At 47.7% G+C, this 27,967-nt stretch overlaps 1 protein-coding gene across 7 annotated transcripts; it reads right to left on the reverse strand.

Annotated features, from left to right (window-relative positions):
* LOC121440303 (PDZ domain-containing protein 4) lies at positions 1-27,370 on the reverse strand. Of its 7 annotated transcripts, none has more exons than XM_041641105.1 (9): positions 26,683-27,370; positions 18,409-18,435; positions 5,988-6,223; positions 4,899-4,989; positions 4,313-4,411; positions 3,046-3,108; positions 2,577-2,678; positions 2,304-2,414; positions 1-2,111 (listed from the first exon to the last, which is right to left on the reverse strand). In XM_041641105.1, the coding sequence occupies exons 1-9, from the start codon at positions 26,740-26,742 to the stop codon at positions 573-575; spliced, it is 2,328 nt and encodes a 775-aa protein (XP_041497039.1). In that variant the 5' UTR covers positions 26,743-27,370; the 3' UTR covers positions 1-572. The 7 variants fall into 7 exon arrangements, with proteins under 7 accessions (XP_041497039.1, XP_041497038.1, XP_041497042.1 ...); XM_041641104.1 differs by having other exon boundaries at positions 5,970-6,223; XM_041641108.1 differs by lacking the exon at positions 18,409-18,435.
* Positions 27,371-27,967: the final 597 nt, after the last annotated feature.

Raw genomic sequence — 27,967 nt, forward strand, 5'->3', positions numbered from 1 at the left:
TTTCCTCCCCCCAACCTCCTTCCCAGCCAGCACTCGGTGGGGTCCACCTTTGTCAGGCTGCCTGAAGGATCTGCCAACCCCTAGAGCAGGTCCACAAAACAGAAAACAACTATTGGCAAGCACAGAAAAGGAGAAAAACCACAAAATTCAGGGTTGCCTTTGTCTACAAGGAACTGCGGCTTCCAGGGGTAGGAAGAGGCCATGCTCAGCAAGAAGCTGGACATTTTCTTGTGCTTAAGATAGTCCACCTCACTTCTCTCTGCACGGACTTTCCTGTCTCCAAGAACATATCAAGAGCACTGTTTGTACGCAAACATGCAGGCACACACAGGTAGCCTTTATGGGTATGCCCTCTATGCTGGCTGTTGACATAGCCTCTTGGGGAGCAGGAAATAGGTGGAAGAGAAGTGTCCCTTCTAGGGGCTTTCTACTACCAAAGTCCTGTGTACACATACAAATACAGGCGTGTGCATGAGCACAGCGTGCAAGCACACACATAGACACACACTAGATTCTAAGGGAGGGTGAGGGTCAGGCTCTCTAGGCCTGGACTGGGCTCTTGCTGGGGCAGCTCAGACAGTGGTGACAGAGAGCAGAGGGTTATAGACTCTTTTTCCATCAGCTGAGCGGGCACCGTGGGCCAGCATCTCTTGGATGGTGATCCAGTTGTCCAGGATCTTCTTGTTTCTCTTCTTCATGGTCTTACGGTGGCTCAGGGCAATAATGTTGAGCTCAGGCTTGCTGTCGCCATTTTGCTGCTCCCTCAGACACTCCAGGCGGCTCTGCATCATGAACTCACGCCTCTTCCGCTGCTCCCGTGCTCGGATCAGGTGCTGCTTCCTCTCTTCCTTGCTCCAGTAGCGGCCCATCTTCATCTCACTCACTGCATCATCATCAGTGGTCATGCCGCTGCGCTCTTCCCGTATTTTCAGGGCCCTAGCCTTCAGCAGCCGATCTCGCACAGGCCGCTTGGCCACATAGCGGGTTCCATCACTTCGCACCTTCACCTTCCATTCCATGCGGGGTACTTCGACAGCTGCGGCCACCACCCCACCCACCCGAGGACCACTAGCCAAGCTCAAGGAGCCATGGCCCAGATCCTCCAGGGTACGTGGTGGGGTCAACTGCACACAGCTCTGGTAATGCTCACTCTCCTGGCCACGATGACGCCTGGAGAGGTAAGGGCTGCCTTCGGGAACTACACGCTCCAGAGTAACACCTGTCTTGGTGCTGCGTCGGACACGCTCCTCTGAGTGCTGTCTCCGGCCCACCTCAGGATCCCGAGAGAGTGATCGGAACTTGGCAGGGCTTCCAGGTGAAGAAGCCCCTTTGGGGTGGGCGGTGACAGGAGGGCCAGAAGGGGTCCGGTTCAAATTGGAATTGCCCGCAGCAGATCGCTTCAGGGGGATCTCAGGCAAAGGCTCCATGAGCAGCGGAGTGCTCCGGCAGCTCTCCCCAGTGTTGTAGGCGCTGGTGCTATCCTTGTCTGATTTCTCTGGCAGTTCAGAGATATCAGACAGCTCGTGCTTTTTGGGCTCACTGGCTGCCAGGTCATAGAGGCTCTCCTCCTCCTGCAGCCAAGCCTTCATACAGCGCTCCCGCAACTGCTGCATCTTCTGTGCCCGCAAAATGTTGCGGCACTTGAACTCTAGGTGCCGAAGCTCCTCCTCCAGCATGGCCATCTCATGGCCTAGGCTCTCATTTCGGTTGACATCCAGGGCACCGTTGCCACTGGAGGCCCGGGAGAAGAAGTTGCCTAGCTGGTTGCCATTCTCCAGGTGGCACTTGATCTCCAGTAGTTCCCGGTAGCGTTCATACTCCTCATCAGTGAGCCCAGGAAGGTCAGCCCCACCCAGTCCTGCCCCCTCAGCCAGCAGAGAGTCCATGCTGAAGTGGAAGTCCCTGCTCTGCAGGGCATCCCCTTGCAGGCCAAACTTGCGCAGGCTTCCAGGAGTGTTGGTGGTGCTGGGGGGCTCATCCCCCAGCAGGTCATGTTCAGAGCTCTCTTCATTCCGGGTACTCTCATCAGTCCGGCCCACCCCGCTGTCCAGCTCCTGGCTGTTGCTCAAGCCTGGGCCCCCATCAGGAGCACCCTTCTCATCATTTCCAGTCTGGGACAGAAATGACAAACATAGTCAGTTAGGTTCCCACACACAAGTGTGATGCAGTAGGACTAGAGCTTCTGCTCATGGCTTGTTCCTCTCTAGGCCCAGGCTGGGAGACCATGTCCACCCAAAGTCCCTTTTTCTCCTTCCTCCCTCTCTCTTGCCCTCCCAACTTAGCATGTCTTTGTCCTTCCTTACCTGCGGGGCAGGGGGTGACTTCAGCTTCCTAGCACGAAGGTCCCCTTCATTCTCAGACCCAAAGTCATCTAGGAAGTCATCTCTGTCACTGTCTTTCCACCGCTTTGCTAGCTGCAGAGACAAACATGAGCTAGCTAACACTTTAAAGGCTTCCCCAATGCCCTCCACATTGCCCTAAGACCATGCTCTCAGTGAAGTCAAACAGACCAGCAGCTTTCAAGACAGAAAGCTTCTGAGGGGCCCTTTGTCACCCAATCAGGTGGACATACACACCTGGCTCTCAGGTCGGGCCACCAGCAGGGAGATGTTGGTGTTCTCTTCCTGGCTCAGGATGGCTACTGCCTCCTCTCGGTTCTGGACATCCATTCCATTAATCTGCAGAGGTCCAGGGAGACAATCAACAAGAATGCTAATGGAGGGCTCTGACTGTGCTAAGGACAGGCTCTTGAACTCTAGGAAGGCATAAATAAGCAAAATGTATCAGGGGAAAGGATGGCCTGGACTGTGCAAGAGCATGTGTGCTCAAAGAGTGGGGGAGCAGAAATAGAGGGAAAGAGGGCAGGGGGTACTGATAGGGATACACGTGAGTCACTCAGGGCAGTTAACCAGAACAGAAATAAGATTAGGTCCAGGTTCCAGGGTAGAAGGCCAGGTTCTCAGCAGAAAAGATCTAGGGATGGACCATGGAGAGAGAGAACAGGGCTGCCACAGGGCAGGCATGGCAACCTGCTCAAGCGCTCACCTGGATGATTCGGTCTCCCTCACGGATCCGGCCGTCTTTGGCTGCAATGCTGTTGGGATTTACCTGCAGGACACATGCATCTTGGGGACTTGTGCACCTATGGTGTCCTTTTCAGTGCAAGTGAGTGTGTGTGGGTAGCCTTATCTTGGGGTGCTCCCAAGGCAAATAACAGACTTGCTTACTTTCCCACTTCACCTCAGAGTAGCAGCTTCCAAGGTCTCAGAAGCAGGGGCAGAACAGTGGGCCCAGGCAGTTTGCTCCCTCAGCTTGGGAGAAACAGAATGACCAGAAGTAGCTCCCTAGCCCCTACCCAACACTTTTTTCCTCTATCCCTTGCACTGCTATACTCTTGCAAAGTCTTTCTTTTTTTCTGTGTTAAGGAACCTAGAACCTTGTGTATGCCAGGGCAGCACCTAGCACTGAACTATGTATCCAACTTTTTTGAGAAAGATTTATCTTATTTTTAAATTTGTTATTTTTTGTATGTATATGCACATGAGTATAGGTACTGGTAGAGTCCAGAAGTATTGGATCCCTAGAGTTAGAGGTGTTGGTGAGATATCCTATTTGAGTTCTGGGAATTGAACTCAGGTCCTCTGAAAGAGCAGTAAAAACCATCCTTCCAGAATACCCCCCTCATTCTTTTTTAAAAACAGTCTCACTATGTAGCTCTAGCTAACCTCAAGCTCACAGAAATGTACATGCCTTTGCCTCGAGTGCTGGGCTTAAAAACACCATTACCTATACCTAACTTGTGTTTTTGAAATAAGGTCTCCAGCAATTTAGGCTGACCTCAAACTCACTGTGTAGCTAAGGGTAACCTTGAAACTTGACACACCCAAGTGCTGGGATTACAGAGAGCACACCCAATTCAGAGGCTTTTTTAAGGTGGGGGGCAGGAGCTAGGTGCTGGCATGTAGCTAGATGCTTCTTCATACATCAAGTCTGGGATATTCTGGGCAGCGGGACATTTTCCATTTGGAAGGGTAGCTTTAGTAGGATAGTGCTAATGGAGGGTTGCTGCTGGATAGACATCTGCCAAAGGGAAGGAAGTAGGGAGAGAAAAGGTGGGGTGTTTAGCACTGTCTACCTGGATATACTGAAACCACAGCTACCCTGGCCTTGACACCCACAATCTACCAAAACCTATTGTTAGGCCTCTGGGCCGCTCTAAATCCTGGACAGGCTTTGTAGAGAGTCCACAGAGCTCAGCTAGAACAGCTCTGGGGCTTTGTGTGCCACAGCCTGCCACAACACCTCTCCATACCTCTCCAACGTAGATGCCCAGGTCCTCCTCATCATCTGTGCGGTAGCACACCATCAGGCCCAGCTTGTCTTGGTGACTGTTTTTACACAGCTCCACCTCCTGCCACAGGGGTAGGGAGGAAGTAGAGTTATAAAGAACTGAAGTGTATGAGCGGGGACGCCTGCAGACTTGGCTGCAACCTTGGCTCAGATCCTAGCCCGCAGCAGCCCCACGTCTTCTGTTTCCGTTCTCTGAATTTAGTATGTTGCTCCTGGCTTTGAGGGCTCCCTTCTCTTACCATCCTAAATGATGCAAGTGTTCAGTGGTTTCCCTATCAGGAAACGCCCAAGACACAGAATGTACAGGACACACAGGACAAACACATGCATGGGACACAGAGTCACCAACACAGACAGAAGGAATACACCACCTCACCCACACCCTCCCTGACTCAGGCTGCTCTCTTCTGGGAAGGGTCATGAGGCCCAGCCACCAGGGGGCAGCAGGAGCCAAGCCTGGGCAGAGCTGCAGAAAGTGAGCCTGCTCAGACTCCTGCTGGCTACAGGTTCTGGCCAGGCAGAAGGGCCAGGCCAGCCACTAGGCTCACCTCGTACTCCAGCTCGTCCATTCGCTCTGCCTCCTGCGGGCCGCCCTCCATGAACTCCGCTGGGTCATAATACTCATGGCTGATGGGGGGGCTGCCCAGGAGAAGGGGGGGTCAGATGGGCCATCTGCTTCTTTGGCACCCTAGCCCTAGCTCCAAGCTGGCCAGTCCCAGTGTAGTAAACAGAGAACCCTATTCTTGATGTGCTCTCTAGGGAAGGTGGCCAAGCTGCTGCTTGTAGAACCCTCCTTTCTGATTTACACAAAAGCTGTGGCAGGATCAGGAATGCTCCTTAAATCAAAGCTCACAGGGGTCCATTCTAAGGACCTAGGCAGGCACACCTAGTTCTTCCCATCCCAGTTCCCAGAACAAGGGCTGATTTCTCCAGAGCTAAGTGCCCAGGCTGCCTCAGCACTGTTCCCACTCATGCAGAACCCTCAGGAATTACCCCAGCCTTCTGCAGAGCAGACAAGCACCCCTCTGCCTCCAGGGAAGGGTTGCCCTCCTTGCCCTGAAGTTAGACTAACTGTGCACTGCCCTTTGGCCTACCTCTCGGAACAAAGGGCTCCCAGGACCGCCTCCCAGTGGGATGAGCAGAGTGAGTCAATGCGCTCACATGGTCATGGCAGCTAGGCCAGGATGGAAGGCCTTTCTTAAGAGGGATAAAGAAAGAAGTCGAAGAGATAGAGGAAATTCAGAGCAGGTGAAAGAATGGGACAGACAAGGGATGCAAGAAGATTCAAGGAGAGATGCTTGTGAGGAGGCAGAGAAGATGGGGCAGAAGAAGAAAAAGGATGGATGAACAGCCAGGTCCTGAGCACCTAGGCTCCCCTTAGCCTTTCTGCCAGCTGATGCCAAGCCTGAGGACAGAACCTTGGAGGTTTCTGAGCCCAAGTGCCACTGTCAGCTATAGAGTCAAGGAGCCTCCTCCCTGTACAAGAGTGGCAGCTGAGTTGAGTTTCCCCACTATGGCTAGAGCTGAAGCAAGCCACCTGTGGGTCACATGGGGACAACTGCCCCAGGTGGCATGTCCTCTCAGGAGGCAGGACCCAGGCCCTCCTGAGGGCAACTCACAGCTCAGAGAGGACGTACGGCTCCAAGATGCCCATAGGTGGGGTGGGTGGGCGCAGCTTGCCCAGTGCCATGATATGCTCGAAGGTGATGTCGGTCTGAGTGCCACTGTCCACCAGCTGAAGGTCATGGCAGGAGCTGTCCCCCCGCAGACGGGGGCTGCGTCTCAGCACCTGGATCACCAGGGGCTCCTTGGAGGCACGCAGGGCCTCTAGGGTTTGCTCCTGAGACAGCTTGGAGAGCTCCTTCCCGTTCACCTGTGGCAGAGATATGCCTCTGTGAGAACCCTCATGAGCCGGCTTCTCCCCTCTGGAGGTGAAGGCCAGCAGGACCCTGAGCTGCTAACCAGCACCCAGACCTGTTCAACCAAGAAATATCTTTCTACCCACAGCTCTAGCTACCCCTAGTGCCCTCTTTCCCAGGCAGACCCCATTCATCAGCCTCCAACCCAGAGTTCTGAATATTGTGACTCCCTCAAAGCCAGGTGACTAAGTATCTGTACAGGGTCTGAAAGTTCTGCCATCATCTCAAAACATCTGTAGTCCTCCTCTACTAGGAACCATTCAGAGCTCTCTGATCCTCCCATCAGGACCTGCCTCTCCTCTGGCAGCACTGAGGCCAGAGCTAGCATCTAGAAGACCCAGAGTCCCTTGATGATGACTGAGACAAATCAGTCAACCTCAGTGTCAATTTGTGATCACCTAACACCAGGGCCAAAAGATAACCAAGTACAGCAAAGCAATGGACACACGGAATAGAATGAATTAGTAAAAATGTACAAGGAAATGCCAGCTTGCAAGCTTCCTGACAAAAAAAATTTTGGAATTGCAAAGTGTCCTAAAAGAGGAGCCAAATGGTGAATCTTACAAGGCCAGCATGATTTATTGGGCACTTGCTATGCACCAGGTTGCAGGCAGGGCTCCAAAAATTGAGTACCCATGAAATCCAAAGTCCTGACAACTTTAAGAGAGACACAGCACTGTCTCTGTTGAGCAAAGTGAGGCTTAGCCAATGAACAAATTGAGTCAAGGAGAGCCTGCACAGTGGTCAGATTGAGGGGCAAAGGAAGATGCCTGAGGCAGAAGCAGGACTGATGTGGGATTCCCCTCTGCATGCTGTGAATATCATTGGTTAATAAAGAAACTGCTTTGGGCCTATAGCAGAGCTATAGGGGAACACAACTAGGTGGGGAAAACTAAACTGAATACTAGGAGAAATGAGGCGGAGTCAGGAAGAAGCCATAGAGCCATTGGAGAAACACGCTGAAACTTTGCTGGTAGGCCATGACCTCGTTCGTGGTGATGCAGATTAATGGAAATGGGTTGAATTAAGATGTAAGGGTTAGCAAATAACAAGCTAGAGCTAATGGGTCTATATATTTAAATAATATAGTTTCTGTGTGATTATTTCGGGGCTGAGAAGCTGGGAACCAACAAGCGACCTTCCTATAACACAGGACAGGGAACAGCTAGGTAGGAAAAGCAAAATGATGGGCAGGGAGTGGAGGTGAAAGGGGTATTCTTTTAGACAGAAACAGGCTGAGACCCTGGCTGGAAAAGGAAGGAAACCCATCATTGGGTAGGAAAGCTGGCAGGCAACTCCAGCTGGGTATGGAGCAAGTACCTCTTGGCAGAAGGCTACCCTCAGCCCAGCCAGAGTCTGTTAAGTTCTGGAGCGGTTTGTTTCACTTCTTAGGTCTTCCTTGGATATGGGACAAAAAAAAAAAGCAATGTAACATAGCAAACAGATGTCACCACAATTCAGGGCACTTGTCAAAGGCCTGCAAGGTAAGCAGGAAGCAGTTTCTGGAGATAGCAGTTGATAACAAACCTTTCTGGACTGAGAAGACCATACCCATTGTTCCTCACTGGGATGAGCTAACTGGCATGGCACCAGGCATCACCCCCACCTAGAAGAGAGATAGGCAGCATCCTTGAGTAGGTGCAAAGAAAGTGATGAGCCAAAAATAGAAATGATACTTGGGAGGCTGGAGAGGATCACTGTGAATTTGAGGTCAGTCTGACATACATAGCAAAAGCCTAAGTTCTGCCCCACAAAAAACAAGAGCTGGGTACAGTGGCTTGTGCCACCACACTGTATTAAATACAAGACCTCAGAAAAAGGAGGTAAGAGGCAGGAAGATTAGAAGTTCAAAGTCACCCTTAGCTATAGAACAAATCAGCATGGGTTACAAGAGACCCTGTCAGACATAAGAGAAAAAGGAGGAAGAAAGAGGAAGGAAGAAAGAAAACAGATGAGGTTAGTTATCCTAGGGACAGAACAAGGAGAGAAGCACTTGCAGGGAACTAGAGAAGTCCCTTAGCTATGGCTGGAGAAAACACAGTTGTAAGCTGGGCAGTGGTGGCACACACCTTTGATCCCACACAGAGGCAGGTGGATCTCTGAGTTCGAGGCCAGCCTGGTCTGAGAGCTAGTTCTGGGACAGACTCCAAAGCTACAGAGAAACCCTGTTTCTAAAAACCTAAAGATCAAGAGTTTGATGTCAACTGTGCTACATGGTTCTGTCCCCTCCTCCCCCAAAAGTCCCAAAACAACAAAAATTCCATCTTGTCTGAATACAAGAGAAATACTAGTCCACTGGAGAAAAGCAAAATTGCTTGTGATCTCAGGGATGTATGGAATGCTGTGGCCCTGTGGACACACTTCCTGGCAGTCTTTTCTCTGTGAATTATAAGGTAGGGGCAGATATTTCAAACCCTACTGGCTTTGTCTCTGTTACTTAGCAAGGAGGCCATTTCCAATGTTTGATATAAGGAATATAGCAGCTGGGTGGTGATAGCACAGTCCTTTAATCCCAGCACTCAGGAGGCAAGGGGGCAGGAGAATCTCTGTGAGTTCAAGGCCAGCCTGGTCTACAGAGTGAGTGACAGAACAGCACACAGAGAAACCTTGTCTTGAAAAACAAAACAAACAACAAAAAAAGAATTGGGCATTTTTCATGCATCTTTGTGTAATCTGTGGTTATCACACTAAATAAGTCTTTCTTAAAATAGAATTACTGGAACATCTTCAAGTGAAACAGCTTTTCTCAGGCAAGACATTTTCTAGAATAGTATTTCTAAAAAGTAGATGGAGCTGGGTGTGATGGAACACTCAGTACTCATAGGGCAGAGGAATCAGGAGTTCAAGGTCAGCCTCCTCTACCTTGATCTCTAATTTTGCTGAAATTAGAGATCAGGAAGGGGGAAGGAGGAGGGAAGGAGGGGAGTAGAAAAGCAGTCTACTGTAGAGGCCACAGTTAGCCAGGCAGACCGGGGAAGGGGCTATGCACAGGACACTAGAAAGGTGTGTGTCAAAAGCTTTTGACAAGGACATGAGGAATGGCCTCCCCAGAAGTGGCTGGAGTCAGAAGACATTAATATCAACATTATGACTGAGAAACTTGCAACTGAATGAATGGAATTAAGAACAAAGGCAATAAAGACTAAGCCTCCTGGCTCTCTAATTGCTTTATTACACTTTACTGTCATCTGTGTGCTTGGCATCATTTCCATTCTATGTGTCTGGAAGCAAACACATTTCTTTACTCTGCTCACAGTAGTGGCTTGAAATGGGCTATAGTAGAGTGCTTACAGCACGGAAACCAACACAGTGCTCCGGCTTACTCCTCAGCTTTGTTTTGTAACATCTGCTAACAAACAGGCAGAAGAGGTCAGAGAGATGAACTGGGGGTTTCTGTGTGGGAGGAGTTACCCTGAAATCCCAGGACAGGAAGACAAACACAAGCACAGTGTGGGATATTCAGGTGACACATAACCGCAGGAATGCCTTTCTCCCTGGAATCATTAAGTTACCCAGCAGCCGTGTTACTATGGAAACCAGGCTCAGGCACTGGGAAGAGCTTGCAGGGTAGGCCAGTGGGGGCTGGGAATACCATAGTCTTAGCACCTCAGAAAAGGAGCCAGAGAGATTGCCTATAACAGGCTAGAGGGCTCTCTTGACCCAAGTGGTGGCCACACCCCTGGAACTCCTCTGTCTTCAGGCCATGGTAATCCTCAAGAACTGGTGAAGGTAGATAGGACAGAGAATCTTACAAGGTAGAAGTAAGAAATCCTTCTAGAGCAGGTAAAGGCTCTCAATAAGATGGAAATATACAAGGCATTGCACAAAGCTGTGTGGGGTCAAGTACATGGCCAGAGACAATGGCAGCTCTTATCCTGCATGAAACCCTGCCTGCATGGTCCCCAACTGTTATGAGGCATTTCTGACCTTCAGGCTACTATTCTGTTTTTACTATTTTTTTTTTTTTTTTTTTTTTTGGTTTTTCGAGACAGGGTTTCTCTGTGGTTTTGGAGCCTGTCCTGGAACTAGCTCTTGTAGACCAGGCTGGTCTCGAACTCACAGAGATCCGCCTGCCTCTGCCTCCCAAGTGCTGGAATTAAAGGCGTGCGCCACCACCGCCCGGCTCAGGCTACTATTCTGTAAAAGGTATTCAGGCCTAGGGATGTAGCTCAGTGATAGAACATCTGCTTAACATGCACAAGGCTCTGGATCTATTTCCAGGACTGGGGGGAGCGGGGGAAACAGCATAGAATTTAGTCAGGCTTCCACCAGCCTCCCCTCTTCATTCACACTGAGACTTAGCTGGCTGGGCAGTGGTGGGTGGCACACACCTTTAATCCCAGCACTCAGGCAGGTACATCTCTGTGAGTTTGAGGCCAACCTGGTCTATAAGAGCTAGTTCCAGGACAGGAGCCAAAAGCTACAGAGAAAACCTGTCTCGAAAAACAAAACAAAAAAGACACTCAGGATGCTCTCTGCACTGTCACCTGTTACAAGCTCCAAACAAATCCAAATATACCAGAAATGTAATTGGAACAAGGCAAACAGCTGCCTTGGGAATGAACAGTGTGTATGGGGTGTAGGAAAACTTGGGGAAAACAATAGAAAAAAAATGGAAGCATTTGAGACAAGAGGCTGCATAAGTACTAGTCCAAAGAAAACCATTACATAGCACTAAAAAAACAAAACTCATGGGCTGGAGAGATGGCTCAGCTGTTAAAGGCTAGGCTCACAACCAAAAATACAAGAGTTTGGTTCCCAGCACCCTTGGCGGTCTCTCCAGCCACCAAAAAAACAAAACAAAACAACTCAGTAGCTACTTAGCAAAGGACATCAAAGGGCAGCAAAGCCATTCAGAGGAAAGGTAGCCCAAACCATCCCAGTACTGAATGAAAAAAATGCCTGTTAGGATTGTTGGGACTGGGGACACTAAACCACTAAGAGCATGTATGTGTTACAACATATTTGATTACACTGTGTAAAGATGTCACTGTGGTTGGTTTAATAAAAAGCTGAGCAGTCAGTAGCTAGGCAGGATTTCCAAGCAGGTCACTGGGAAGAAGGGCAGAGTCTCTAGAAGACTCTGAGAAAGCATAACATGTAGGAGATGAGGTAACAAGCCATGAGCCATATGGAAGTATATAAATTAATAGAAACGGTTAGTTTAAGTTATAAGAGCTAGTTGCACACTTTATGGGAGAGCATGTACTTCTTTTTGCAGGGGAGTTAATACATAATCCCAACAAGTTATTCAGGTTGGCCTCTCAACTCTATGGAGAGGCTAGCCTAGAAATCTCTTATTTTCCTGCCTCTACCAAGTATCACTATCTGATTCACACTTGCTTCTTTTAAAGGCATCAGCAGTAGAAAACCTGCACGAAACTCAGTACACAGAATCCCTCTGGGAGAAAGAAAGATCAAGGGTGGTGCATGGGCAGTTTCAGCTCTGCCATGATTATCTTCATTAAGTGTGGAGGCTGCCATGTCCCAAAGCAAGGCTGGGATAAGTGCTTGTACCTTATTCACATATACTTGTCTGCGTGCAAAGTCAAGTCAAGAAGGTCTCAAGTCACTTAGGCCAGAGTTCAATCTTCACTGTCAGAAGGAGGTTTCGCCCACGAGCCAGAGCCAAGGCACCACATCATCTCAGGCCTGGGCTGCCAGGCAATAGGAAGGGCCAGAAGGAGAAGGCCGAAGGCCAAGCATTTATAATCAATAATAAGTCTCTGTGTGGTTATTTGGGAGTAACTGCGGGGAAACAGAAAAACTTTGCCTACACTCTTCAACACCTGTTTGTCACTTCTTGGCCTTTATTCTGCCACATCATGCAAGCTCAGGAAGTAATGTTCCATTGTTAACCTGTCTGTCACTCAAACAACTTTCGGATCTGCCCTCCACAGAAATGGAGGGCAAATGTGTTGAATAGAGCACAATAAATAATCTTATATGCCCAAGATCATGGGGGATAAAGGCCTACACAGCAGTACAGATAGGCCACATGGACTGTGTAGGCCTTTCAGACTAAGATAGCTTAGTCTGAAAGTGCTTGCCACATAAACTTGAAGGCCTTTAGTTCAATCCCTAGAACACTGTGCAGCTAGTTTTATGTCAACTTGACACAAGTTAGAATTATTTGGGAAAAGGGAACCTCAACTGAGAAAATGTCCCTTTACCAGGCGGTGGTGGCTTACTCCTTTAATCCCAGCACTCAGAAATTTGAGGCCAGCCTGATCTACAGACTGAGTTCCAGGACAGCCAGGGATACTCAGAGAAACCCTCTCAAAAACAAACAAAATAGCAATAAAACACTAAGAAAAGCACATTGTTAAGGAAAATGCTAGGGCTGGCTGAACATTGGTGGCACATATCTTTGATCCCAGCACTCTGGAGGCAGAGGCAAGACCCACCCTGAGTTTGAGACCAGCCTGGTCTACAGAGTGAGTTTCAGAAATTCCAGGACTATACAGAGAAACCCTGTCTTGAAAACCTGAAAGAGACAGAGAGAGAGAGAGAGAGAGAGAGAGAGAGAGAGAGAGAGAGAGAGAGAGACATTTGTAATCCCAAAACTGAGGGGGTGGGACAGGATGCCTGGGGCTCACTGGCCAGCTAGCCTAGGTGAATTATCAGTTGAGTATCAAGCCAGATGAAACTCTGGTCTCAAAAATCGAAGTGGAGGACTGGAGAGAGGGCTCAACACTTAAGAGGTTCTAAGGTCAAATTACTAGTGCCCATGTAAAAGCATGTGCCCAGAGCCCCAGAACTGAAGACTGAGGAAGGTAGATCCTGGAAGATCATTGGCTGGTTCACATAAACAACTGTACATACATATACATGTAACACATACACACAATGCATACACCAGAAATCATTAAAAAAAATTTTTAAATATATTTATTTATGTATTATGTATACAATATTCTTTCCGTGTGTATGCCTGCAGGCCAGAAGAGGGCACCAGACCCCATTACAGATGGCTGTGAGCCACCATGTGGTTGCTGGGAATTGAACTCAGGACCTTTGGAAGAGCAGGCAATGCTCTTAACCGCTGAGCCATCTCTCCAGCCCTCATTTAAAAATTTTTAAAAAATAATAAAAATTTAAAAAGTGGAGACTGGGAGATGGCTCAGTGGGTGTAATGGCTAGTCTTGGTTGTTAGAGATGGCTCATTTGAAGTAGGAAGACTCACCCTAAACCTAGGCCACACCTTCTAGTGGCAGCCCACATAAAGGAACCTGTTTTTCCTTGTCACCTGATTTCTCTCACACTCATTGGCATTCTTTTGCTGGTATTAGAACCTACTTCTTTAAAATTAAAGCTGCTCTCTAGGACTTCCCTGGGACCACACACACACAACCAGCAGAAGTTTTGAAGTGAAGCCAGCTCTAAGATGGAGCCTGAGAAATGACCCAAACCCTTTGGAGGTGCCCAGAAGATCACGAGTGACTCCCCAACATTAGACACTAAATTATTTACAGGTAGAAGTTTGGTTTTCCTTTGTTCAGATTGTGACTGTGCCCTGGTTTATTTTTGATTATACAGGGACCCACAGTTGAGCGATGTTAAAGGAAGAGACTTTGGATGCTTTAAGAAGACTGAACTTTTATTTTTGTATATTTGAGACAGGGCTTCTTTGTGTAGCTTTGGTACTCCCTCTGTAGACCAGACTGGCAACAAACCCTCTGACTCGACGGTGTTAGGATTAAGGGATTAATGTTGTGCTACCACAACCAGCAAAACTAAACTTTTAAAATGCTTGAATTTTCAAAGATTGTGGAACTTCTTTTTTTTTTTTTTTTTTGGATTTTTCGAGACAGGGTTTCTCCGTAGCTTTTGGTTCCTGTCCTGGAACTAGCTCTTGTAGACCAGGCTGGCCTCGAACTCACAGAGATCCGCCTGCCTCCGCCTCCCGAGTGCTGGGATTAAAGGCGTGCGCCACCACCGCCCGGCTTGGAACTTCTTTTTTAATGATTATTTCTTAATTTTATGTGCATTAGTGTTTTGCCTGCTTCTATGTCCATGTAAAGGTGTGGGATCCCTGGGAACTGAAGTTACAGACAATTGTGAGACAATTGTGGGTGCTGGGAATTGAACCCAAGTTCTCAGGAGTCATCTATCTCTCCAGCCTCAACTGTGGGAGGGTCTAAAGTTTGGAATGTGTTTTATATTGATATGTTGATGCTGCTGAGATCTTGGCAATAAACAAGAAATGAAAGGTTATAGCTTAATAAATGGTGTATTGGGGGCTGGAGAGATGGCTCAGAGGTTAAGAGCACTGACTGCTCTTCCAGAGGTCCTGAGTTCAATTCCCAGCAACCACATGGTGGCTCACAGCCATCTGTAATGAGATCTGGCGCCCTCTTCTGGCATACAAGCATACATGGAATGTTATATACATAATAAATAAATAAATCTTAAAAAAATGGTGTATTTGTGTGTCAAATTACAAGCGGTCAATTGTAATGGTTTCTTTTTAAACTTGACACAAAGCTAGACACATCTGGGGGAAAGTATCTTTATTGAGAAAACGCCTCCATAAGATTTCCCTGTAAGCAAATCTGAGAGATATCATCTTGATTAATGATTGATGTGGGAGGGCCCAGACCATTAATGGGTGGTACCATCCCTGGGCAGAGATAGTCCTGGGTTATATAAGAAGGGCTGAACAGCTGAAAGGTGGTAGCCCACACTTTTAATCCCAGCACTCTGGAAGCAGAGGCAAATGGGATCTGAGTTTGAGGCCAGCCTGAATTACATGAAATCCTGTCTCAAAGAAAAAAATTCAACACCGGAAAAGGTTTCTGGACTGAGAATATAGTTTAGAAACAGATCAGTGAGCATCTTCATTACTGGGGGCGCAGGGAGGAGGAGGTTAAAAATTATTTTCTTCATCAAATACAAGCCTGTACCTCCAAGCCTGAACCTCCCTCCTTTGGAGCAATCTGAAAGGAATCTACTTTGTTTCCATTACTTACTAAGGAGACTATAGACAGAAAACAAAATGTTTCCTTTATCAAGTACAACCTACGTACTTTGTAACAATCCAGAAGAATACTTTTTATCAACACTTCCTATGTATCTCCAAACCCACTCCAGTGCCAAATTCCTGCTTGCCAGCAATGCCCAAGGACAGTGTTGCAGTCAAATCCAAGTCTCACAGTTGTTTACTCAACTGCTCCTTCATCCTGCACTAGCACCATCGCTTTTGTACAGTCACATCTTTTTTGAAACATTAGAAGTACTCAAAGCACCACACACAGACAACTCTGTACTGAAGTCCTCAGCAACTGCCACTTCCCTGGCCTGGGACTTTGTTTCCTCTGGATGATGGACTCTTCAGCATCCAGTTCTGCTTATTTCCTGATTTGATGCTAAGTTTGGAACCCTTGGCTGGAACAGGGATCTCAAGCCCAGTGGCCATCTCCAGATATTACATTGGGCACTCCTCATTCCAGCCTGACTTAGTTAGTATCCCCTCCAGAAACATAGCCAACAGAATTTTACCTCAAAGTATAAAATAGTCAGTTTTCTATAAAGTAACTAGGAAGGCCTTTTAAAAAAGGCAACTAAACCAGGCAGTGGTGGCGCATGCCTTTGATTCCAGCACATGGGAGGCAGAGGAAGGTGGATCTCTGTCAAAGTCAGCTTGGTCTACAAGAGCTAGTTCCAGGACAGGCTCCAAAGCCATAGAAAACCCTGTCTCAAAAACCCCAACAAACAAACAAAAACCTAAAAAACCCACCAAAAAACAAAAACAAAACAAACAAAAAAACAAAAAAGAAAGAAAAGGCAACTAATCAAACTTAATCACAAGGACATCTGAGGCAGTATTATAGTGTTATTATTGTGGTAGAATACACCTAACACAAAATTAACCACTTTTTAAATATACCACCAAGAAGAACATAGTGTCATATGCATTTAGTTTTAGCACTTGAAAGGCAAACTGGGAGGTGGTGGTGCATGCCTTTAATCCCAGCACTTGGGAGGGAAAGGCAGGTGGATCATACTGAGTTTGAAGTCAGCCTGGTCTAGAAAGCAAGTTCCAGGACAGCCAGGGCTATTACACAGAAAAAACCCTGTCTCAAAAAACTATATGTGTGTGTGTGTGTGTATAGTTTCAAATGTATATATAGTTTCATATATATATATATATATATATATATTTGAAAGGCAGTGGGAGGGGACAGACAGATTACATCCAATAATACAAGGCAAATGGACATGCAAGTTCCAAGTAGACTGGGGTCTACTAAATGTGTTGTTCTATCATAGAATGGAAAGATGAACCTGTTAAGATGTATGAACATGGATGGACCTTAAAAATGGTTTATATTAAACAATAGAAAGCAGACACAAAAGGAAATATTGTATGGCATTCCATTTAAATGGATCATCTCCATCAGGCAAATCCATGGGGACAAAAACAGTGTAATGGTTGCCAGGAGCTGAAGGAAGGTAAGTGGGGAGTGGCAGTTTAATGGGTATCAGTTCTCTTTGGAGGCAATGAATGCACTCTGGAATGACAGAGCTAGTGGTTGAACATTGTGAATAGATGAAATAGCACTAATAGCACATTCTTCATGTGTATTTTACCACAATGAAAATGAAAGCTGTTCCGATGTCCACAGAGACCAGGGATGTCCTTACAAAAGAAAGGAAGGCTGAGAGACAACTCCAAAGTTGGGGCTTAACCAGAAATGGAAATGCAGATATAGACATTTTTTTCTTTCTGGTTTTTACACAGTGTTTCTCTGTGTAGTCCTGGCTGTCCTAGAACTCACTTTGTAGACCAGAGTGTCCTCAAACTCACTGAAACCTGCCTGCCTCTGCCTCCTAAATGCTAGGATTAAAGGTGTTGGTGACCACCACCCTGCCCAGATATTATCTTTAAACTCCTGTCCCTCTTTTCTTTGCCTTCCAAACACTAAGATTACAGGCTGGGTCACCACATGCTTGTAGCGAGAAAGTTCTGAGATGCACAAACATACCAATGCCCCATTCCATCTACACTAAATAAGAGCCATCGATTTGAGTATCCTATAACCACTGTTGCTGGGTTTTGTTTTTGTTTGTTTGTTTCCTATTTTATAGGTTTTTTTTTGAGACAAGGTTTCTGTATTGCCCTGGCTATCCTGAAACTCAGAGATCAACCTGCCTCTGCCTCCTGAGTGCTAGGATTAAAGGAATTAGTCACTATGCCCAGCTGTTGCTGAATTTAATTACGAATGATTCCTAATTTGAGATCGTGAGAGGGAGGTCATGAAGTGGAAAATTGAGTAGTGGACTTTGGGGCACCCAGACATTGTCTGGTTGGAAAGTAAAATCATCAAGAGAGAGAAGCAAGAGCAAGAAACCAGATTTGGGAGGGGGACAGGTTAGATGGAAAAGGAACTGAGGGGTTGGGGCAGATAGCCTATGAAGCTCAGTCTGAGTAGGCATAGCCTTCCTTGGAAGCTCTTGCAGAGGTGGATGGGGGCAACTCAGGACACCTGCTCCTTTTGTTTCTGTGGTTTTTTTGTTTGTTTGTTTGTTTTTTTGCTTTTTTTTGGTGAGGGTGGAGGGGCACTTTGCCCGGTAAGGGATGGATGCTGATGAGGACTAGTGGAAGAAAAAATTCTTAAAGCCAGTGATAGGGAAGGGGCAGGGAACAGGACCCTGTGATCGTGGAACCACGCAGTGGTGGCAGACATGCCGGGGCCCCAGGAGCGGCGGCCCCGCCTTCTGGATCGGAAGCTACAGACAAAGGGAGTGTGGCGGCGGCTGCTGCTGCTGCTGCTGAGGCTGCAGCTGTGGCGGCAGCGGCAATTGGGGGGAGGGGGGGGAGGCGAGGCGTAAGCAGGTGCATAGAGGTATCAAAGGGATTCCCAGAACAGGTTCCCCGTCTCACCACTCCCATCCCCCACCCCTGCAGTGTCAGAGAGTGCCTCTTTGCGCTCTGGGCTGGGATGCCTAGTCCCGGGTCTCCAGAAACCAAAGAGGAGATGGGGCCAAAAGAAAAGAGCCCTACCTCGGGATATCCTGCAAGGCCTAAGAGTTCCTATATGGCTTGAGAAATGGTCCTTTGCACCCTCATGAATAACATAACCAGTGAAGCTACATCATTTCTAGGGAACTTGGGTGCCACAATCAGTCTGCTTACCCCATTCTTCAGATGAGGAATCTGAGGCTGGGAAGAAAAGAAACAGGAAGTTAGCCTCCAGTTCCCCACCGACCTCCTGGTGTACACAGGAGAGATATGCTGGAAGCCTAGGCCCAGACAGGTATTATCGGGATGTCAAGTTGAGCCAATCAACAAAATGAAAAGAAGAAATCCCCGAATAAACACAGCAGGTACTCAACAGGAGGGTTTATTGTCGTCCCCCCCCCCCCCACCTGCCCCTGGCCTAACAGAAGTCTCCAACTCAGGGTTTCGAAGACTGTCAACTTCCAAAAAGAATAAACACCTGCATGTTCACTTTACCCAGCTCTTCCCACAATGCACCTGCTTTCACTTACTCATATTTGCAGAAGCATTAGAACCACTCTATTCACTATCATATAATTTATCATCAATCCCACCTGACACTTCTGAAACTCTCCAAATGTACCATAACATCCTTATAATTTCTTCTAATCCTGGATCAAATCAAGAAGCACACTTTTGCCCCTTACCTACTTTGTTTAAACCTATTATTATCACTTCTTCCTTTCACCTTTCATGACATGGGGCTCTTGGCAGAGTTCTTATAGAATATACCAAATATAGATATATATATATATATAGAATATACCAAAATCTACAGTTGCTGACTTGTTCTCTGTGAGAAGATTCAGGTTAAGTATTTTGGCAAGAGCACCAACCATGTGATGGGAGTGTACTCACTTCTTCCCCACTGTATTCCAAGGTTAGTGATGCCCAGCTTCATCACATAATCCGGGTAGTGGTTGCAAATAAGGCCCCCTTATAAAGCACACTTTGTGACACTGTATTGCCATGAAGCTCCTGCCTCTGCTTCTCCAATCTTGGGATTACACATGTGTATCACCATGCCAGGCATAAGGTGCACTTTCTCTTTCTTTTCACAGGGGCTGACCCTTGCCTGATTGAATTATTCCACTGGTGGCTATGAAATGCCTTAACTTCTAGCATGGACACAGCACACATTCCATCCACATTTGCCAAGCCGTGAAAGGGTATGGCCGCTCATTCAGCACTCTCAACCTCTCTGTATACATACTTCCTATCCACCTCTCAAGGGCTGGCAAGCAGAGAAGGACAAGAGAATTGCATCTGTGAGATCTTCTGGAGTATTTGAAGTGGGTATCTTCAGAGTTGCCTGTATGTTCTAAAGGAATGTGGGTGGGAGCTGGAGATGACTCAGGTTAAGAGCACTGACTGCTCTTCCAGAGAGGTCCCGAGTTCAATTCCCAGCAACCACATGGTGGGTCACAAGCATTTGTAATGAGATCCAGTGCCCTTTTCAGGCCTGCAGGCAGGCATGCAGGCAAAATCTTGTATGCATAATAAATAAATAAATCTTTATAAAGGGGGGGTGAGTGTGGATGGTGAAAAGAGTCAGCTGCACATAGCGTAGAAGCATAGACCTGATTTAGACAATGCCCTCTGGATTTCTAATTTAATAGGTCTGTGGTAAGGTCTTACCATTTATTTGTAAAACACTGCACTTCGACACTGAAGTAATTTGAGACTTCCACTGTCCTTTTCTCCAAAGTTCCCATCTGAAGCTCTCAAAGCATCAGGAAAGCAACCCCACTCCCAGCTTGTGAGAAGGAAATGCATACTCCGGAAACAAACAAACACCCCCCCCATCACCCTTAATCTGGATTTACATTTGAACAAGGATCTTCCTTACGCAGAAGTGAAGTCAGGCCTGGGGAGGGGGAGGGGATAAACCTGGGGTGAAGGAGGGGGTCATGAATTGAGAGACTCCTCCACAAAAACTCCTTTAGAAACCAAATCAATCTCCAGTACTATCTCCCTTCCCAAAGCTGACTCCGAGTTGACTGAGATCACTCTCCCAGCCTTTCCAGAGGCCATCTGACAGGAAGAAGGAATGCCCTAAGGTCAATAGCTAACTTCCTGAAAGCATGCCCTTTGGGTGTTTGTTCAGTTTTCCCTAGCACAATAAATAGCTGCCAGGAGCCAAAGTTCCCAGCACCTTCAGATAACCTGGTAGAGCAAGGGCAAGGTTCACAGTTAGCCTTAAGCAGAATGATGTTATCTGCTCCCAGCAGTAGTGAAGATCAGACAGAATGGAAAAAAAAAAAAAAAAAAAGGAAGGTATCTTGACATCTGGGCCTACAACTTCTCAGCCTGTTCCTAAGTGCAAATTATGGGGCTACTCTTGTCCCTGTCCCTCTCCTAACTCACCCAGCATGTTATACTTCCTCATAATTTGAGCCCTTTCCTCTGTTTTTTACTTCCCTTTTCTTTCATAGTAGAGAAGCTCTCAGAATAAGATAAAAGTCTTCAGTCACTAGAGTACTGTTTCTCAATCAATTGAATGGGCTGTAGCAACAATGATGACTTCTACCTCTGCTATCGCAGGAGACCCAATGCTGACTATGAAGGAGGTACGTTCAAGCTGCTTCCATCAAGTGCTCTCACTATTCCTTAACAAGTGGGGGAAACTGAGACACACAGCCATGTAGGGAAATTGAAGCACATGGACTTGCCCACAGGTAAGGGTTGGGGGCTGAACTACTCTTACCTACTTACCACATCAACCTGATGGAGGAAAAGAAAACAACTAGACCATGGAGATGCCGCACAGGCCACAGGGCTAAAAATAAACACATTTACTGAGGGGTGTACATGTGTAAACATGACATTCTTTGTTTTGAAGCTAACTAAGGTATTTACCATATGATAACTGCATGTGTTTGGAATATGACGTGAAACAGGTTTTGTATATTATGTCTACATACCTGTAAAACCATGGTAACAGAGACATTAGTGATTGGTGTCATACCCTAGGATCTGGATACCCCTACTGCACTGCCCCTCCCTGCAACTGCTATTTTCCTGTCAATTTATTTCAAAGTATCAGACAGCCCTCAAAACTCAGAAAAGGGGGCTTAAGAGGTTAAGAACACTGACTGTTCTTCCAGAGGTCCTGAGTTCAATTCCCAGCAACCGCGTGGTGGCTCACAGCCGTCTCTAATGAGATCTGGTGCCCTCTTCTGGCCTGTAGGCAGACATGGAAACTAACACTGCATACATAATAAATAAATAAATAAATATTTTAAAAAACTCAGAAAAGGATGCAAGGTGGCAAGCAGATCCAAATTTCTTGAGCTGGGCAGTGGGAAGGAGTCTCCACCAGATCCAACAACTGGGATGGAGGCTGTCACAATAGGCAGTCAGCAAGCAAGTACTGGAAGAAAACCTTTCGAGACCACCTAAAGTTGTCAGGGAGGTACTGACACAAGCCTTTAATTCCAGCACTCAGGAGGCAGAGAGAGAGAGGAGGATATCTGCATTCAAGGCCAGCCAGGATTGATTACGCAGAGAAACCTAGTCTGGAGGAGTGGGGGTGGAGAGAGCTGGCTTAGTCTTAGGCCTGTCCTAAACTCACCCTTCCTCTAATGTTGCAGGTGGGCATAATGCTCCCCGAAAGGAATGGGTGGCTTCCAGTGGAGAGCAGGCACCTTTGTGGAGTCTGATTTACTAAGCCAATACATGTTAGGTAAGCTAGCACGTCAGAGTCAGAGAAGGATGACAAGTTTAGGAAGACCAGGACAACAGGGCAAACAGAATTTGGAACCAACCTGATGAGACACGGGAATGACAAGAGGGCCTGCTGGTGTGAAGGGTGGAGGCTGCGAGCAGATCAGGAAAGGTTCTGAGAAGGTGCTTTGTAGCATGGTACCAGATGCATCCTGAATCCAGTTTTCCACACTTCCTTTTTAATCAAGAGAAGTGGTATATTCCCCCTTCTTTCAGAGGAAGGCCTTGTATTTCATAAGATACTCAACCTGCTTAAGTATATTAGAAGGGCACAACTGAAATAATACACATAGGCATGAAGTTCTGACATGCTAAAGGGCCTGCAACAGATCTTATCAGTCAAATAGATAACAACATTACACAACCATCTCAATAGTGACAGAAAAAGCATTTGACAAAATAACCTCCCATTATAAAAATTTTTAACAAACCAGGGACAGAAGGGAACTTTCTCAACCTTCTAAACCCAGTAGCCAGGTGGTAGTACACACCTGAAACTTTATAAAGTTCTGCTTGGCAAATAGAAACAAACTTACCTATTCCCAATTCGGATGCATTTTCTGTTCCTTGCCAATCTGTTGTGACTTGAACCTCCACTACACTATTGAGTGGATATGGTGAGAACACACATCCTTGCCTTGTTCATAATCTGAGAGAGAAATGTGCTCACTTTTTTTCTACCAGTAAGGAGGGTAGCTATGGATTTTTAATTAACAATTTAATTTATGTATATGCATTATTTTGCCTGCATGAATGCACCACATGCACTTCCTGTGTGTTCCCCTAGTCATCAGATTCCCTAGAATTAGGGTTACAGACAGTTTTGAGCCACCATGTGGGTGCTGAGAATCAAATGTAGTTTCTCTGGGGAAGTACAGCGAGTGCTTTTAATTGCTGAGCCGTTTCATCAGCTCCTGCTCTTATTTATTTAAGTTATTGTTATAATAATACAGGATCATGTTCTGGAGTAGAGGTCTCAAATTCTTGATCTTCCTACCTCAATTTCTCCACTTGTTAAGGAATAGTGAGAGCGCTTGTCTGCAGTGGATGACCTGATGGAAGCAGCTTGAACGTACCACGTGCCTCCTTAATAGTTAACACTAAGTCCCCTAGGATACCAGAGGTAGAAGTCGTCATTGTTGCTGCAGCCCATTCAGTTGACTGAGACATAGAACAGGACCTTTTTTAACATCCAGTGACTGAAGACTGTCCTATCTTATTCGGAAATCTAGAAAACAGTTGCAAGCCTGGCATAATGGCTCATGGACTTGAGAAATTGAGGCAAGAGGACTGTTCTAAGTTTAAGCCCAGCCTGCTATATAAGTTCTAGACTAACCTGGCTTTAAAAGGCTGCCCTAAAAAGAAATTTCACTTACAATAATATTAATTAAGGATGATAAAATACTTGGGTTGGAGAGATGGTTTATCAATTAAGAGCACTGGCTGCTTTTGCAGAGGACCCAGCTTCAGTTCTCAGGACCCATGTAGCTCACAAATGTTCATAATGTCAGTTCCAGGGGTCCGTTCAGTGTTCTGATGCCCTCTGTGGCCTCTGAGGGCACCAGGCCACAAGATTGACACACAATTAAAAATGATGAGATGACTAAATCCTAACAAATTTAACAAATACAAGCCATATTTGAAAAAAAGACCTGGCCCAAATAAGCAGGCAATACTCTACAATCTAAGCTATGGGTTCAATTCCACACCATCAAAACCCCAGTTTATTTTCAGAAAACAAGTTGATCCCAAAATTCACAAGGAAACAAGGGACCCGTAGAGCCAAAATAATCTTTAAAAAGAGAAAATTGGGCTGGGCGGTGGTGGCACAAGCCTTTAACCCCAGCACTTGGGAGGCAGAGGTGTGCAGATCTCTATGAGTTTGAGGCCAGCTTGGTCTACAGAGACTCTATAGTTACTAGGAAACCCTGAACCCTGTCTTGGAAAAAAAAAAAGCGCAAGAAAGAAACTTGGAGGACCAACTACTTCCTAATTTCAAAGCTTCTTAGAATGCTCCATCATAATAGCATAAAGACAGACACTTCTGCAAAGCAGAAAGGCAAGCATACAATAAACACAAGAAAAAAATGCTCTACAGCATTTAGCCAACAGATATGCAAACCATCAAATCCACAATGAGAGAGCTGGGGGTATGGCTCCATGGTGGAGCTCTTGCCTAACTCATACAAGTACTTAGCTTCCATCCCCAGCACTACATCTGAGCAAACAAAAAACCCACAAAAGATGGCTATAAACCCATAAGATAGCTATAAAGATTACCAGAAATTAAAAGTGTTGATAAGCATGTGGAGAAATTGGTACATTGCTCGTGTTAGTGTTACTGGGAAGAAATGACTGGAAACTACTATATGATCCAGTAACTCCATTTTTAGGTATTACTCAAAAGAACTGAAAGCAGGGATTCAGACATTTGTATACCAATATACAATGCTACAATACATTGTAGCATTATCCACAATAGCCAAACGTACTGAATTGTATTCTTTCAAAAGATAACATTGTATGCCTGTGAATTTGATGTTAATAAAACTATAATTTTCTTTTAAGTTCTAGTGTCATAGTGAGAAAGTCTCTACAGGCAAGTTGCAGAGGCCATGAATGAAGTCACTTTGAAAGAGACAGAAAAAAAGGGCACTCAATGTGGATAGCGCACATGTTTAAAAGATCTTGGGAGGCAGGAAGAGATACTGGAAACTGCCAGGGTTTTCAGGACAAAAGTTGCTATCTGATCTGGTAGGGTCCAGGCCTGAAGGAAAACTCTCCTTTGAGGCCCACAAGCTCCTCACCTGGGCTACCTAATAGCTTTCACTGATTTCCATATATTGTTTCTACATTCATACCTTTTGTTTTTACTTAATTTGAAAGAATAGTTCTTGCCTTTTAAAACCATCTGGTCTGTCAAGGAGAAACAAGAAATTAAAGTTTATTTCCAAATTTTAGAGTAGCATCCCATGGGAGCTAAGCACCGAGGATGAAGACCGTTCTGCAGTGGCCTCCCTTCTAGCCAGCCACCTAGCTGAGGGCAAGTTCTTTCTGTGAGACGTGGGGCTCTCTTTTAAAAGTCCATCAGGGACTCTCCTACCTAGGGTCACCCCAGCCTTCCGGCTCATTGAAACCCCAATAGAGGCAGCCCTAGTTCTGGAATCCAAAGGGTTTTTACTGAATTCCTTTTGTCGGTTCCAGCTAGGTCATTCCAGATTCTTAGTCACTAAAAGTGTGGCAACGAACAGGTGAGGGAGGTGAGAGCTCCAAACAGTGGGAACAAAAGAGGAGAAAACAACAGTGACGGGGCGGGTTTGGCTGAGGGAATTGTTAGGGAGGATAGAAAAAGGGAGGCCACAGAGACAAACAAAAATGACCAGAAGCGCCTCCTCCAACGTGGCGCTCCATGCCCACCATTTCTTCCCCCATTACTTCCCATTCTTGCTAGTAGTGAAGGTAAGATCATAGCAAGAATGTTAGGCTCACGAAACCACCTCAGTACCATCCCACTATGACTGACACCATCTCCCTTACTACTCCCGCCACGTTCCTGAAAGGAATTTTTCCACTATTCGTCCAGGAGTCTACAGGTTCTCTCTGAGCCAACCCCTCCGGCGCGCACATGTTCTCTGGTTCTAATCAACAATCTGAGTATCAGCAAACTCAGTAGCGGAGACACAAGTCACTTAAACTCACCTGTCTGCGCCCACATCTGCGCCCATCCTGATCCTCCTGATAATCTCAACCACTCTAAAATTAGACCTTGTGCGTCGCGTCTCAGTGAACATCATCCGGGACACATTTCTCTAAAGAACTCGCAGGGTGCACACAAAAAGTACACACGCGCGGGGTTGGAGAGCCTCCGCATACACAGACAGAGCACAGGCACGCACTCACGTAGTTACGCCACGCACAAGCAAGGAAACCCCACTCGTGGCTGAGGGGCTGGGCTCAGCTCAAGGTGCGAGCGTGCAGCACGTAGGGTGGCTCCTCCTGCAGCACAGGAGTCGCTCGCATTGCCCTCCTTGTCCCCAAGGCCTGGCAGGCCAAAGCGGATGCTAGCAGGCAGAGTGCGTGTTGGGCACCACCTATCCCGGAGTCACCCATTCACCCAAGATGACCGAGGCCCGGGAGTCGACAGTCATGACTGGGTCAGACCAGTGAGTTGGGTGCGAAAATGGGTACCCAAACCCAGCTCGATTGTCGACGTACTGAGTCTGGCATGCCAGGACGGGATTCGCCTTCTGGCTCGCGGAAACTCTACAGTTTCTTTGGTTCTGGGTCCAACCAGGGGAGCAAGTGCCGGGGAACCCAGCCCGTTGCTAAGCAACCTCCATCCCGCGTGGGCCACTGAGCGTCTCTCAGTTATAGGACAAAATCCTAACTTCCCACCCGGGCTGATCTGGACACATGGTTCGAAGTCCTTGGTTGGGGTGCCTGGTAATGTACCTGGAACACCTATCTCCACCCCGTTCATGCCATCCCTAGCTGGTTCCCACAGGGTGCCAATAACTAGCAATCCATAATATGAGGGTGAAATCGACTTCCTACCTTTTCCTCTCCGAGCCTTCTCGTCCTCCCACACCTGCCTCTCCGCCTCCACGTGGCCCTCCCCTGGGGTTTACAGTTTTCCTTGGCCCGGTTGCGCCCCTCGCCCCAGCAGCAGCCCAGGCGCCCTACCTGAAGCATCACTTTATACTGCTCCTCCGGTTTCTGGACCACGCACATATTACATCCCATGGTGCTGGCCGGCGAGGGAAAGAAGAGGGCGGGAAGAGGAAGGCGTCTTTCACTGGCCGACGCTTGGGACCACGGGTCCCGGGCCCGGGCTCTGGGCCATACCCTACCCTACCGCGGGGGGCCGAGCCGCCTAGCAGGGAAGGGGGGCACGCCCCCAAGAGGAAGGCAGTTCCACACCCCTCGACTTAACTCTTAGCTGGCCAAAGCCAGACACAGGCATGCTCCCTCGCACCCAGCCAGGGAAACAAGGGCAGCGGGGGATGGGCGGGCGCGCCGGGCGTTGCCTGGCTACGCCCCCCTCCCCGGAGGCGCGGGGGGACGCCTGGCCTCCGGGGCCGTTAGGGGCCGTGGGCCACGCGCCTCCCCGCCCGCGGGGCCCGCCGCTGCCGTCTCCGGCTCCCGCCCATGGCCATCAGCCCCGGGAGCCCAGCCTCCGCGCTTGGCGCCGCGGCCCGGTCCGCCGACAGAGGGGCGGCCAGGCCCGCGCCAGCTGCAACCTCTCAGGGTCCCGCTTCTCGGGCTCGCAGCGCCCTTTCAGAGCCTGACACGCAGCCGGTCGCTGGTCTCCAGCTTCTGCCTGGGACGCCGGGAACGAGCGCGCGCGCGCCCGCAGAGGCGGCGGGGGAGGTGTGCGGGGATGAGGCGCACGCGCGCGGTAGAAGACGAGGGGCTGGGTGCGGGCGGGAGCGGCGGGGAGCCGCGAGAGTCGGCGCGGGAAGCTGGGGGCGGGGCCTAGGTGGCAAAGGGCCCTGGTGCCCCTGGCACCCGATGATGCCTGTATCCGATGGCCAGGTGTTTAGCGGACCTGTCTGATAGGTTCAGCCCTGAGAAAGAGGGTCCGGCTTGAAGAAGCCTCCCTGGACTCCTGGAGAGAGTTAGGAGTAAGGAGAGGCTATTTTACCTCTTCCCCAGGTTCTGGACGTGTCAGTCCCACTGTCCCCACTGTTCCCTCTGTCTCTCTTTAATGGCTGGTTCCCTGTTTTAATTGAGCCATTCGCTTGCTATCTTTGAAATGGATACCTTTGTTTAGAGAAAAGCGTGGAATGCTGTAGGTGGGGAAAGGAGAACGACAGAGAAGCCTACTGCCTACCTGTTTCTCATTTCCAGCCCTCATTCCTTACTCTCCTCTTTTATTCTCTCCTTCTGTATTTCCTCTTCCTTCCCACAGCCTGCTTCTCTTCTTAGATAAGACAGGAGAGAAGAGGGCCTTTGCCTATAAAACAAG

This window comes from Microtus oregoni, unplaced genomic scaffold (assembly GCF_018167655.1).
Source record: "Microtus oregoni isolate MIOR12 unplaced genomic scaffold, Mior012 000067F_001, whole genome shotgun sequence".
NCBI lineage: Eukaryota > Metazoa > Chordata > Mammalia > Rodentia > Cricetidae > Microtus > Microtus oregoni.